This window comes from Polypterus senegalus, chromosome 5, assembly GCF_016835505.1.
Source record: "Polypterus senegalus isolate Bchr_013 chromosome 5, ASM1683550v1, whole genome shotgun sequence".
Lineage (NCBI taxonomy): Eukaryota > Metazoa > Chordata > Cladistia > Polypteriformes > Polypteridae > Polypterus > Polypterus senegalus.
Genome location: NC_053158.1, coordinates 195,194,322 through 195,208,768, shown reverse-complemented (window position 1 = coordinate 195,208,768; position 14,447 = coordinate 195,194,322). Strand labels below are relative to the sequence as shown.

The 14,447-nt window shown below is 44.4% G+C and overlaps 1 protein-coding gene across 1 annotated transcript in view; it reads left to right on the top strand.

The window, feature by feature from the left end:
- The window catches only part of LOC120529932 (hybrid PKS-NRPS synthetase pytA-like), a 75,417-nt gene that overhangs the window by 23,547 nt on the left and 37,423 nt on the right, over positions 1–14,447 (top strand). Inside the window, 2 exon segments of the mRNA XM_039754141.1 lie at positions 7,665–7,842; positions 12,334–12,494. Coding sequence (XP_039610075.1) covers positions 7,665–7,842; positions 12,334–12,494 — 339 coding nt within the window.

The following is a 14,447-nucleotide window of genomic DNA, read 5'->3' as shown; positions in this document are numbered from 1 at the left end:
TATATTCCTTTAAAGGTACAATACTCTCATTCCCTGTAGCAAATGGGTGGGTGAGTACTGGCAATTGATGTATGCACATAGATGCCACATTTGGTTCCCGTAGGCCTGTCAACAGCGTCACCATCTTGGAGTGGTTAACTTTTCACTTAAAACGAATAATAGTAAGTATAGATCTTACCTGTGCCTTTGCCAAAATGCATCAAAACTGCAAGTACTGTTTGTCATGTGGACATGAAAATGACATTTTCCTTCAAATCAGGAACTTTGTTAAACAGAACCTTCCAGATTTTCCTCATCTTCCAACCTCATCCATGCTGGAAAAAATATTGCTCAATGTCAAGGACTTAGGACTCCATCTCTACAATATATAAAATCATTTTACAATCCCTCCCTTTCAAAGATCCAAGAGGACACTGGGAAAAAGATCTCTCAATTAATATATCAGAAGAGGAGTGGAAAGTAGCAATGCAGAGAATTCACTCGAGCTCCATATGAGCAAAGCATACAATTATCCATCCATCCATCCATTTTCTAACCCGCTGAATCCGAATACAGGGTCACAGGGGTCTGCTGGAGCCAATCCCAGCCAACACAGGGCACAAGGCAGGAACCAATCCTGGGCAGGGTGCCAACCCACCGCAGGACAGCATACAATTATACAACTCAAAATTATATATCGAGCACATCTGTCTCAACTAAAACTCTCCAAAATGTTTCCAGGACATGATCCAACCTGCGAACGTTGCAACCAAGTCCCAGCCTCACTGGGTCACATGTTCTGGGCCTGCACCAAATTAACATTATTCTGGACAAAAATTTTTAATTACCTCTCAGACAGTCTTGGACTCACAATCCCTCCTAACCCATTAACAGCTGTGTTTGGTGTTCTTCTAGAGGGGCTTAAAGTGGAGAAGGACAAACAAATTGTGATTGCATTCACTACACTGTTGGCACGCAGACTTATTCTGATAAACTGGAGGAACACAAACTCTCCTCTTTTAAGTCAGTGGGAAACCGATGTGTTATATTATTTAAAATTGGAAAAAATCAAATACTTAGTTAGAGGATCCGTACAGACTTTTTTCAAAACATGGCAGGATCTAATCAGTAATATTTTAAAATAAGTTCATGAAGCACAGAGAATTTATTAATTTAGGTATGTTTAAAAGCTGTAAAATTTTTATGCCGTTTGGCTTGCTCTCTCTCTCAAGGGTGGGGATCGATCTGTTCTTAACTCTATTTTTCTTTTTGTAAAAACTTGATTGCTTTGTATGGAGTGCAATCAAATTAATACAAAAAAAGAAAATGACATTTTTCTTTTTGGATTTCCAGTCATCACTTTTGCCTCATTTCTTGAGGTGTCATCAGCAGTATATTGTCAAACAGCACAATCTGGCAGTTTCAGAAAGATTCTAAGCAAAAAAATACTGTTTGAGGATATTAATAGTTGAATTGTATGTACACTACCTGTCAAAATGCAGAGAACAACTGTAATATCAGTCATTGTTATTTCACTTAATAATGGTGGTTCCAAATATGTAAATTGGAAAAAAAATCAAATTCTCACTTAGAGGATCTGTGCAGAACTTTTTCAAAACCTGGCAGGATCTGATCAATTACTTTTTTGAATAAGCATTTTAATTGAGGAAGCAGATTCTCTCCCCTCTTTAACTCCATTTATCTTTAGTCATTTATTAAATTATCTATTTCCTTATTTTTACTACCTTAAAGTTTTACTCTGCTGGCCTAGCTCTCTTTCTTATGGTTGGGTGTTGATTTGTTTTAAACCTATTTTTGTAAAACTTGACTTATATGTATGGGATGTTATTCTATTTTTAATAAAATCATTAAAAAAAAAAGCAAATTTTGACTGTTCCAGTATAGACATATTGCTGCCAATGTGGGATCAACAGTACATGTGTGTATATCTATGGCATGGGCCATCTGCCAGGCTTCTCTGAATACATCATTGAATGGGCAAGCAGATTCCAGGTTAGTCAGATGACTGGCACTGAGGTGTCTGGTGGAGTGGAGCCACTCAGGTTCACACTTATGGAGTCATTTAAATGTCCGTCTGTCAGTCGTGTTCTGAACTTTGATTTCATGACATTCATGTCAGACTCACAGAGGTATGGAGACCCAAACAAAGCAGACATTTTCAGAGCTGCTTAATGAAGATTCTTATAGTTATCTGGCTCTACTAAGCTCCATAAATGCTAAGAATGTTGTTGAGACTTTTAACTGCACATTATTTTGAAGGCTTACTAATATGTAATACATAAAATCCAATGTCTCTCTGTCTGTCTGTCTGTCTGCTTTTCACGAGAGAACTACTTAACGGATATAGATTGTGTTTTTTTCTATAATTTGCTTGACAATTCTGGTTCATTTTGCGACTTCTCTCATTTTGCTATGTATCGTAGTTCGCTTGTGCTACTGATTTATTTGCGCGAATCCGAGAAGAATGCAGCAGGCCAGGGGGAGGGGCCTTCATCACTCACTTGCCAACTTGTGCGTTCCTTAACTCCGCTTAGCTAGTGAACGAGAGAACAATTGAATTCAACTTTGTTTGATACTTAAAATAAAGTGTTACTTAAGTCTTGATGAGTTTGAGTCTGGATATTCACATTGAAAAGTTAGATTGCAATTCAGATTGTGGATCGTGATATGATTTTTTGGAAAGATCGCCCACCCCTTATTTGACTAATCAAGTTTTCAAATTTATGTAAGATTCATTAACCCTTTGGCGAGCTACATGGAAAGGGGTTGCCAACTACCAGTAGCTCGCGAGCGACATGTTGGAGACCCCTGGTCTAGCCTTTGCACCCCACACACATCAATGAGCCTTGGGTACCCATGACCCTGTCGCTAGCTCACCTACTGTGTTGCCATGGAACACTTTTAGTACACGCAAACCACTGCATACCAGGAGCACCCCACAAAGCCTGCCGATTAGGAGATGTTTTGACCAAATTGTCTAGCCGTCACAGTTTGTCTTCTGTCAAAGTCACTCAGATCCTTACCTCCAACACATCACTTTCAAGAACTGACTGTTCACTCACTGTCTAATATATCCCACCCCATATCAAGTGCCATTGTAACGATCAATGTTATTCACTTTATAGAAAAATGTGTTTTTAAAATTGGTAATCTCTACATATTAGAAATGTTTTATAAGCACATGCGAAAAGTAAATACTACATTTCACTAAGCATTAGGATGTAAGAGTTAGGATTAAAAAGACTTATGCCTACATATTTTTTATTATTCTGTATGAGCTAGAAACCACCAATGGTTCATAAGCCAAATGTTGGATGTGTAAGAGAGCTGGAAGAGGATGGGCCCCTCACGTTGAGAGGGAATGTGAACTCTTTGGATATAAATAATGGTAGCAAAGGCTGAGCTAGTAGGGAGTACAGGTAGGCCTTGTTAGACAGACATGATGGACAGAGAGAGGTTTGACACCCCCTTAGCTGAGAAATAATGGTGGAATTAATTAGGGACAGAACTGTTAGGAGTCAGATGAGGATGAATAATGACTTGTGTAATAAGAACAGTGATAAATGTAAGAGCGACCCATGGATGCTCGCCCTTCCCATTTTAAGTAAGTCTGTATGTGTGCCATACAATAAATCTTGATTCTGCTGCCTATCCTGAGACTCCGAGTGTCTTCTTTGGGGCTGAGGGTGCCCACACCAGTCTGCTTCGACAACTTCATCTGTCAGGAGTTATAATAATAATAATAATAATCATTTTTTTATATAGCGCCTTTCCCATGCTCAAGGCACTTCACAGAGTTTAAGGAGAACAGCAGGATATACAGTATATAGCATTGTACTAAACCAGATAAATAAATAAAGAAGAGTAAGACAGTAAATTCAGAGAAAAAAGCCTAACAGACAACATAATTGATGGTCCAGCACACACATACTGGTTACATGAGCATCTTGACATGGAGTTAAAGTGAAAGATACAGTAATAGAATTCAGCCTTTTCTCCAGTTGTGAATCATTCAATTTTTAATAATCATGTCTGACTATTTCCTTTTGGTACTCATACACTTCAGGCTTTACAACAAGTATTTTCTTCCAAAAGGAAGTTATTGACTTTAGTGGTTTGCTTCATTGATTATAATCAGCACACTCATCACCTTCACATTTTGCCAACTGTTTGAAAACAACACAACATTACTGATTTAATCCCTGCCACTCCATCCATCCATCCATCCTGTTCCGCTTATCCGAGGTCGGGTCGCAGGGGCAGCAGCTTGAGCAGAGATGCCCAGACTTCACTCTCCCCGGCCACTTCTTCCAGCTCTTCCGGGGGAATCCCGAGGCGTTCCCAGGCCAGTCGAGAAACATAGTCCCTCCAGCGTGTCCTGGGTCTTCCCCGGGGCCTCCTCCCAGTTGGACGTGCCAAGAACACCTCACCAGGGAGGCGTCCAGGAGGCAACCTGATCAGATGCCCGAGCCGCCTCATCTGACTCCTCTCAATGCGGAGGAGCAGCGGCTCTACTCTGAGCCCCTCCCAGATGACTGAGCTTCTCACCCTATCTTTAAGGGAAAGCCCAGACACCCTGCTGAGGAAACTCATTTCAGCCGCTTGTATTCGCGATCTCGTTCTTTCGGTCACTACCCATAGCTCATGACCATAGGTGAGAGTAGGAAAGTAGATCGACTGGTAAATTGAGAGCTTTGCCTTACGGCTCAGCTCCTTTTTCACCACGACAGAGCGATGCAGAGCCCGCATCACTGCGGACGGTGCACTGATCCGCCTGTCGAACTCTCACTCCATTCTTCCCTCACTCGTAAACAAGACCCCGAGATACCTGAACTCCTCCACTTGGGGCAGGATCTCTCCCCCAACCCTTTTCCGGCTGAGGACCATGGCCTCGGATTTGGAGGTGCTGATTCTCATCCCAGCCGCTTCACACTCAGCTGTGAACCGATCCAGAGAGAGCTGAAGATCACGGCCTGATGAAGCAAACAGGACAACATCATCTGCAGAAAGCAGTGACCCAATCCGGAGTCCACCAAACCAGACCCCCTCAACACCCTGGCTGCGCCTAGAAATTCTGTCCATAAAAGTTATGAGCAGAATCGGTGACAAAGGGCAAACCTGGCAGAGCAACTCTCACTGGAAACGGGCTCGACTTACTGCAGACAATGCAGACCAACGTCTGACACCAGTTGTACAGGGACCGAACAGCTCTTATCAGGGGGTCCGGTACCCGATACTCTCGGAGCACCCCCCACAGGATTCCCCAAGGGACACGGTCGAACGCCTTTTCCAAGTCTACAAAATACATGTAGACTGGCTGGGCAAACTCCCATGCACCCTCCAGGATTCTGCTAAGGGTGTAGGGCTGGTCCACTGTTCCTCCTGAATCTGAGGTTCGACTATCTGACGGACCCTCCTCTCCAGGACCCTTGAATAGACTTTTCCAGGGAGGCTGAGGAGTGTGATCCCTCTGTAGTTGGAACACAGTCTCCAGTCCCCCTTCTTAAAGAGGGGGACCACCACCCCGGTCTGCCAATCCAGAGGAACAGTCCCCGATGTCCATGTGATGTTGCAGAGATGTGTCAACCAAGACAGTCCTACAACATCCAGAGCCTTAAGGAACTCCGGGTGTATCTCATCCACCCCCGGGGCCCTGCCACCAAGGAATTTTTTAACCACCTCGGTGACCTCAGTCCCAGAGATGGGGGAGCCCACCTCTGAGTCCCCAGACTCTGCTTCCTCATTGGAAGGCATGTTAGTGGGATTGAGGAGGTCTTCAAAGTACTTCCCCCACTGACCCACAACGTCCCAAATCGAGGTCAGCAGTGCACCATCCCCACCATATACAGTATTGACACTGCACTGCTTTACCCTCCTGAGAAGCCAGACGGTGGACCAGAATCTCCTCGAAGCCGTCCGAAAGTTGTTCTCCATGGCCTCCCCAAACTCCTCCCATGCCCGAGTTTTTGCCTCAGCAACCACCGAAGCCGCATTCCGCTTGGCCTGCCGGTACCTATTAGCTGCCTCCAGAGTCCCACAGGACAAAAGGGTCTGGTAGGACTCCTTCTTCAGCTTGACAGCATCCCTCACCGCTGGTGTCCACCAACGGGTTCGGGGATTGCCGCCACGACAGGCACTGATCACCTTACAGCCACAGCTCTGGTCAGCCACCTCAACAATAGAGGCACGAAACATGGCCCATTCGGACTCAATGTCCCCCACCTCCATCGGGTCGTGGTCAAAGTTTTGCCGGAGGTGTGAGTTGAAGCTACTTCTGACAGGGGACTCTGCCAGGCATTCTCACAACACATTTGGTCCTACCAGGCCTGACCGGCATCCTCTCCTACCATCGAAGCCTACTCACCACCAGGTGGTGATCAGTTGACAGCTCTGCCCCTCTCTTCACCCGAGTCTTCAAGACATGTGGCCGCAAGTCTGACGACACGACCACAAAGTCGATCATCGAACTGAGGCCTAGGGTGTCCTGGTGCCAAGTGCACATATGAACACCCCTATGCTTGAACATGGTGTTCGTTATGGACAATCCATAACAAGAACAGAAGTCCAATAACAAAACACCGCTCGGGTTCAGATCGGGGGGCCATTCCTCCCAATCACGCCCTTCCAGGTCTCACTGTCATTGCCCACGTGAGCATTGAAGTCTCCCAGCAGTACGAGGGAGTCCCCAGAAGGTATGCCCTCTAGCACCCCCTCCAGGGACTCCAAAAAGGGTGGATACTCCAAAGTGCCGTTCGGCGCATACGCATAAACAACAGTTAGGACCCGTCATCCCACCCGAAGGCGGAGGGAGGCTACCCTCTCGTCCACTGGGGTAAACCCCAATGAACAGGCTCCAAGTCGGGGGTCAATAAGTATGCCCACACCCGCTCGGCGCCTCTCACCGGGGCAACTCCAGAGTGGTAGAGAGTCCAGCCCCTCTCAAGGAGATTGGTTCCAGAGTCCAAGCTGTGTGTCAAGGTGAGCCCGACTATATCTAGCCGGAACCTCTCGACCTCACGCTCTAGCTCAGGCTCCTTCCCCTTCAGAGAGGTGACATTCCACGTCCCAAGAGCCAGCTTCTGTAGCTGAGGATCGGACCGCCAAGATCCCCGCCCTCAGCCACCACCCAACTCACGTGGCACACAACCTCCTTGGCCCCTTCTACAGGTGGTGAGCCCATGGGAAGAGAGACCCATCATTGTCTCTTTGGGCTGTGCCCGGCCGAGCCCCATGGGTGCAGGCCCAGCCACCAGGCGCTCACCTTCGAGCCCCACCTCCAGGCCTGGCTCCAGAGGGGGGCCCCGGTGACCCACGTCCGGGTGAGGGAAAACGTCGTCCAAGGTTTTTGTTCTTCATAGGAGGTTTGGTTGAACCTCTCTTTGTCTCATCCCTCACCTAGGACCAGTTTTCCTTGGCTGGCCCTACCAAGACAACAGAGGTCCTAGGATCATTGGGACACGCAAACCCCTCCACCACAATAAGGTTACGTTTCGAGGAGGAGATCCCTGCCACTCATTTATACTAATTTTTGCTCATGTGTAGAAAAAATATACTGTATATTTAGACAAATGTAATATACTGTACCTCTGTATGTAAAAATAGTGTTCATTATAAAAAGGCACTATATATAAGTTGTAATGTTATGGTATTTTGTTGATTAACTGCATTGCAATTCTGTTCATGTTTAGGTGAAGGAGTGGACTCCTTCTGGAAAGTTTTGCTGGAAGGCAAAAACTGCACGATGGAAATACCCAAGGAACGCTTTGACATAAAATCATGGTACGATCCTGATGCCAGCCTGCCTGGAAAATCCCACACCTGCAGGGCATCACTTATTGATGGGTAAGTATTTATTTTCCAACATGAACACACTGTTCTTAATTGGGTTCTTAAATGGCAAAAATAGCCAAGTGGTTTAGAAACTAGGCCCTACAGATAGCGCGGTCTAGTGTTTAAAATGCTAGTGTCATGACTATTTTGGTATTCCCATTAAAGAACCCTAATTTGGTTGTTGTTAAAAATGTGTGAGGTAGAGCAAAGGTTTTAAGTGCAAAGACAGAGAATAGTTAGATCTAGGCTAATATTCTTATCAAAGTGACTCCTTTTAATTGACATAAGGCTTGCTTTTGAAACATAGCCACAGTGACAAAACACAAAAATCACATATGTAGATACAAATCGTACAATAATGTTTGGTGTCACAACCAAAATGGCAAAGTGTGATGACATCATCATCAACAACAAGAACAACAATTTATTTCTTTTATAGCCCAAAATCACACAAAGCCTCAATGGGCTTTAACAGGCCCTGTTTTCGACAGCAACCAGCTTAGATTCTCTAAGAAGGAAAGAAAAAATTCCCAACAGCCAAGACATTACAAACTACAAAAAAATCCAAGGCAAACAACTAAAAAATGTCATATTTTCTAACTTGCTTAATTCAAACCAGGGTCGTTGGGGTCATTTCTTGGGGGTTGGGGGAGTTTGAGGGGGGGTGGTTGGGAGTGCTGAAGCCCATCCCAGCTGTCATAGGGTGCAAGACATTAACAAACCCTGGGAAGGGCATCAGCCCATCACAGTGCAAACACACACACACAACAAACAGACATAATTTTGCGTTCATCTACCATGCATGTCTTTGGACAGTGGAAGGAGACCCAGGCACCTGGAGGAAACCCATGCAGACGCAGGGAGAACATGCAAACTCCATGCAGGGAGTTCCCGGGACACAAACCAAAGTCTCCCTACTTAAAGGCAACAAGGTTACCAATGTGCCATTGCATTACAGTGTAGTAAAAAAAAGTAAAAATAAAATAGACTTTAAAAAAAAAAAGAAACAACAAAAGACTAAAAATGATTTTTAACTGAATTATCACAGCTAGGTATTAGCAGTTGAAGATGTGAATAGAAGAGCTGAGATATAATCTCAGGCGTGAAATGATACTACCATGAACTAAGGATGAACCTGAAGTTGGTCAAAATGCATGAACATTATCAGACATTAATTACAATAAGAATTTGGGTATGGCTTCCATGACTTTATTGTATTATTCCCTAAGCAATCTGTACAGCAGATTAGTTTTGAAATATTTCTTGTAACCCCACCAACCCTGTCCTGGGCATTCAGCAGTGAAGTCTGTGATAGGATGCCTTGTATGATGACAGAATCTTTCCATCCTTTGATTATAATGCTCTCTCATCTCAGATGTCTTTCCTTTGGCAAACTCCAGGTTGCTTTCTGTCTTACATCTGATGCTGATAAGACTGTCCTGAGTATCATCATATTAATCTAGTATAGTAAAAAGATGGATTAAATTAAAAATATTGAAAAAAGTCTGCGGTGGGCTGGCATCCTGCCCGGGGTTTGTTTCTTGCCTTGCACCCTGTGTTGGCTGGGATTGGCTCCAGCAGACCCCCATGACCCTGTAGTTAGGATATAGTGGGTTGGATAATGGATGGATGGATATTGAAAGAAGTATGGAGGCACACCTTTTAACTTGTGTAACACTAGGTCATACACCAAGTTCAACAAAGTAATGATTCTGTAAACCCACACCAACTGACTGACCATCATAGTGTCTATCTATCTATCTATCTATCTATCTATCTATCTATCTATCTATCTATCTATCTATCTATCTATCTATCTATCTATTATATAGTGCCTTTCATCTATCTATCTATCGATTCCCTCTTGCTTATTCAACAGTATTATGTAAGTTTGTGCTGGGTAGCCAGTCTAAAGATTCAAGAGCAGGAAGTACTGTGTGTGATTGTAATTCCAAGTTCTTGCAATTGTTCTTGTTAGCAGCATTTTGATTTAATAGGACTCTGCATCCCCTCCACGAGCCGCCACCTTATTTTGGTGGAGGGTTTGCGTGTCCCAATGATTCTAGGAGCTCTGTTGTCGGGGGCTTTATGCCGCTGATAGGGTTACCCAAGGAAAACTGGTCATAGGCAAGGGATATGATGAAGAGCGGTGCAGAAAACCTATGATACATACAAACATTGGATGGCATTTTCCCTCACCTGGATGCGGGTCACCGGAGCCCCCCACTGGAGCCATGCCTGGAGGTTGGGCTCGATGGCGAGCACCTGGTGGCCGGGCCTGCACCCATGGGGCTCGGCTGGGATCATGTGTCCCCCTTCCCATGGGCTCACCACCTGTAGGAGGGGCCAAGGAGGTTGGGTGCAGTGTGAGTCAGGGTGGTGGCCGAAGCCAGGGACTTTGGCGGTCCGATCCTCGGCTACAGAAGCTGGCTCTTGGGACGTGGAATGTCATCTCTCTGAAGGTGAAGGAGCCTGAGCTAGTGCGCAAGGTTGAGAGGTTCTGGCTAGATATAGTCGGGCTCACCTCAACGCACAGCTTGGACTCTGGAACCAGTCTCCTTGAGAAGGGCTGGACTCTCTACCACTCTGGAGTTGCCCCCAGTGAGAGGCACCGAGCGGGTGTGGGCATACTTATTGCCCCCCAACTTGGAACCTGTTCATTGGGATTCACCGTGGAAGACGAGAGGGTAGCCTCCCTCCACCTTTCGGGTTGGGGGACAGGTCCTAACTGTTGTTTGCGCATTTGTGCCGACCACGTCCCGAGGGAGGTTGGGGACATCGAGTCCGAATGGGCCATGTTCCGTGCCTCTATTGTTGAGGCGGCTGACCAGAGTTGTGGCCGTATGGTGATCGGTGCATGTCGTGGCAGCAATCCCCAAACCTGTTGGTGGGCACTGGCAGTGAAGGAAGACATCAGGCTGACGAAGGAGTCCTACAGGACCCTTTTGTCCTGTGGGACTCCAGAGACAGTTAACAGGTACCGGCAGGCCAAGCGGAATGCAGCTTCGGTGGTTGCTGAGGCAAAAATTCTGGCATGGGAGGAGTTTGGGAAGGCCATGGAGAACGATTTCCAGATGGTTTTGAGGAGATTCTGGTCCACTATCTGGCATCTCAGGAGGGGGAAGCAGTGCAGTGTCAACACCGTATATGGTGGGGATGGTGTGCTGCTGACCTCGACTCGGGACGTTGTGTGTCGGTGGGGGGAGTACTTCAAAGACCCACTAAAATGTCTTCCAATTAGGAAGCAGAGCCAGGGGACTCGGAGGTGGGCTCCCCCATCTCTGGGACTGAGGTCACCGAGGTGGTTAAAAAATTCCTTGGTGATAGGGCCCCGGGGGTGGATGAGATACGCCCGGAGTTCCTCAAGGCTCTGGATATTGTAGAAATGTCTTGGTTGACACGCCTCTGCAACATCTCATGGACATCATGGACAGTGCCTCTGGATTGGCAGACCTGGGTGGTGGTCCCCTTCTTTAAGAAGGGGGACCGGAGGATGTGTTCCAACTACAGAGGGATCACACTACTCAGCCTCCCTGAAAAGTCTATTCAAGGGTCCTGGAGAGAAGGGTCTGTCAGATAGTAGAACCTCGGATTCACGAGGAACAGTGTGGCTTTTGTCTTGGTCGCAGAACTGTGGACCAGCTCTACACCCTTGGCAGAGTCCTGGAGGGTATGTGGGAGTTTGGCCAACCAGTCTACATGTATTTTGTGGACTTGGAAAAGGCGTTCGATCGTGTCCCTTGGAGAATCCTGTGGGGGGTGTTCCAGGAGTATGGGGTACTGGACCCCCTGATAAGGTCTGTTCAGTCCCGGTACAACCAGTGTCAGAGCTTGGTCCGCATTGCTGGCAGTAAGTCAAACCCGTTTCCAGTGAGAATTGGACTCCACCAGGGCTGCCCCTTTGTCACTGATTCTGTTCCTAACTTTTATGGACAGAATTTCTAGGCGCAGCCAGGGTGTTGAGGGGGTCCAGTTTGGTGGGCGCAGGATTGGGAATCAGCACCTCCAAATCTGAGACCATGGTCCTCAGCCAGAAAAGGGTGGAGTGCCCTGTCAGGATTGGGAGAGAGATCCTGCCCCGAGTGGAGGAGTTCAAGTATCTCTGGGTCTTGTTCACGAGTGAGGGAAGAATGGAGTGTGAGATCGACATACGGATCGGTGCAGCGAAAGACAATAGTTTTCATCTATTAATTTAGATAATGACTTGAGTAACGTAAAGTAGAATGTTGAGAATGAGTCATTTGGGCTAGCTGAGCAAATCAATATGTGACTTCAGAGGTTTATTTTCTTCAGGATTCAGGATTCATCTTCCTGGATTTTTGTTTTCCTCACTTCTATCCATAGACAATATAATATATAAAATATATATTTTATATAAAAGCATTTGGTTAATTAATGAAGCAGAGACTGTTGGATCTTAATTATTTCCATGTTAATTTGGGACCAATTGTTAAGTGCAGCAACGAAATTGTATCAAAAATACTTTTTTCTCCCATCAATCAGATTCAACGAATTTGACAACAAGCTATTTGGCATTCCTGAAGCAGAAGTGGAAAGAATGGATCCACAGCATAAGCTTTTGTTAGAGTGTACCTTCCGAGCCCTGGAAGATGCTGGAATACCAATGGAAAAAGCGAGTGGGTCCAGAACAGGCGTGTTCATTGGTGAGTGTGGCCTTATTAAATGTATCACACAAAATAATAATATTCTTACTGCTACACGTGAAAACCAGTGAGGTCTGGTGACTAAGCCATTGGAGTTTTAACCAGGACAATGTCAGTCCGCATCCTGCCCGTGAACTCTAAATAAGTTACTTAACATGTCCGTATTCCAACTTACACATAAGTAAATTTCCAGTGTGGTCTTGTAGCAAAGGTTTTCAACTGTAATTACAAACTGGTAATCGACTCGGTTCATCATGGGAAGATACTGAGTACAAGTAATAGTCATCATTTGCTTTAAACAGTGGCAGACACTCATGCCGGTTCATGCTAGAAAACCCTCAAATAAAGCTGAATTACAACAATTCTGCAAAGATGAGTGGGCCAAAATTCCTCCAGAGCTGTAAAGACTCATTGCAAGTTATCACAAACGCTTGATTGCAGTTATTGCTGCTAAGGGTGGCCCAACCAGTTATTAGGTTCAGGGGGCAATTACTTTTCACACAGGGCCATGTAGGTTTGGATTTTTTTTTCTCCCTAAATAATAAAAACCATCATTTAAAAACTGCATTTTGTGTTTACTTGTGTTATATTTGAGTAATGGTTAAATGTGTTTGATGATCAGAAACATTTTGTGTGACAAACATGCAAAAGAATAAGAAATCAGGAAGGGGGCAAATAGTTTTTCACACCACTGTAGATACTTTATTAATCCCAAGGGGAAATTCACACATTCATTTTATTCAAATGCCTCTAAATGCTCATCATTTGTTAATGGAATTCCAAAAAAGGTTTAGCATATTCATCTTCTTTCCTTTCATAAGTGATCTTCTATAGATCTTTTATTTAATGAGGGCAGCTTATTTTTTGCAAGTGCATTGTTTCTCCGTTTTATAGATTTAAAGCTAAAGATTCTGTTTGGCTTTCTGATATGTTACATAATTTGTATTAAAATTAATAAATAAATCAAGCATAATACTATTGAATTATCTGATAACTAAATAGGACTGAAACTAGTTTACACTTACTTTCCATGGAGACATTTTTGGTATCTTTTTCTTATTCACATTACTCCAAAATATAAAATTATTGAATTAAATCCAGGTCTTATTTAGTGGTCTAGTGTGAGCTTAAAGTTTATGCTTTTAATTCAGTCTTACCTTTTATTGCTGACACTTTCCTCCTGCTCCCTGTGTTTTAATTTAGTTATTACGTTGATGTGGCTTCACCTTGTAGGTATTGTTTTCTGTGGTACCCCAGTTATTAGGCACTTATATCAACATATGTTTGTCTTTTTTTTAATGTTTCCAAATTTAAGGACTTGTAACTGGTAAGTAATCCGCTTTTCTGCTCTTTTTGAATCACTTGATGCTATGTGTGTTTTAGAAAGTCTGGTTTTCTTCTGTCAGGTTTCTTTTGCTTGTTTTGATAACTGCTATGGTTTAGCTTTGACTTCTTCCTTTAATATTATTTAATTCCTACATTTACAGTTTGTCTTTTGTATCTTTATCTGCAGCAAGCTATTTTGTGCCTTTAGTTTTATAGGGCTTAAAAAATGAAGTTAGCCATTCTGGATGGCATTGTCGTGAATCTAGTATCTTCTCCTTACTGTTAGGCTCAGGTTTAGGGCTAGTAAGGCTATCGTCACAAAACCTAAAAGATTAACTGCACAACTTATTTCAATTTTTCACTCTTGCTTGTAATTGTGACACCAAATAGTTGTTACTGCAGATTTACAGCTCCAGAGCCCCTGTTTGTATATATAGCCTGGGCACTATCCTTATAGTTATAGCTGCACATTCTCATTTTGTCTGAGTGGGATCTCTTCTAGATGCTCTGCTTTTCACTGTAGATTCCACAGTATGGCAAACTATCTGGGTGTTTTCCTGTCTAGTATCCTTACTGTTGGATGGAACATCCCTAAGCATGCTTGAAAATGGAGGCATTGCATTAATA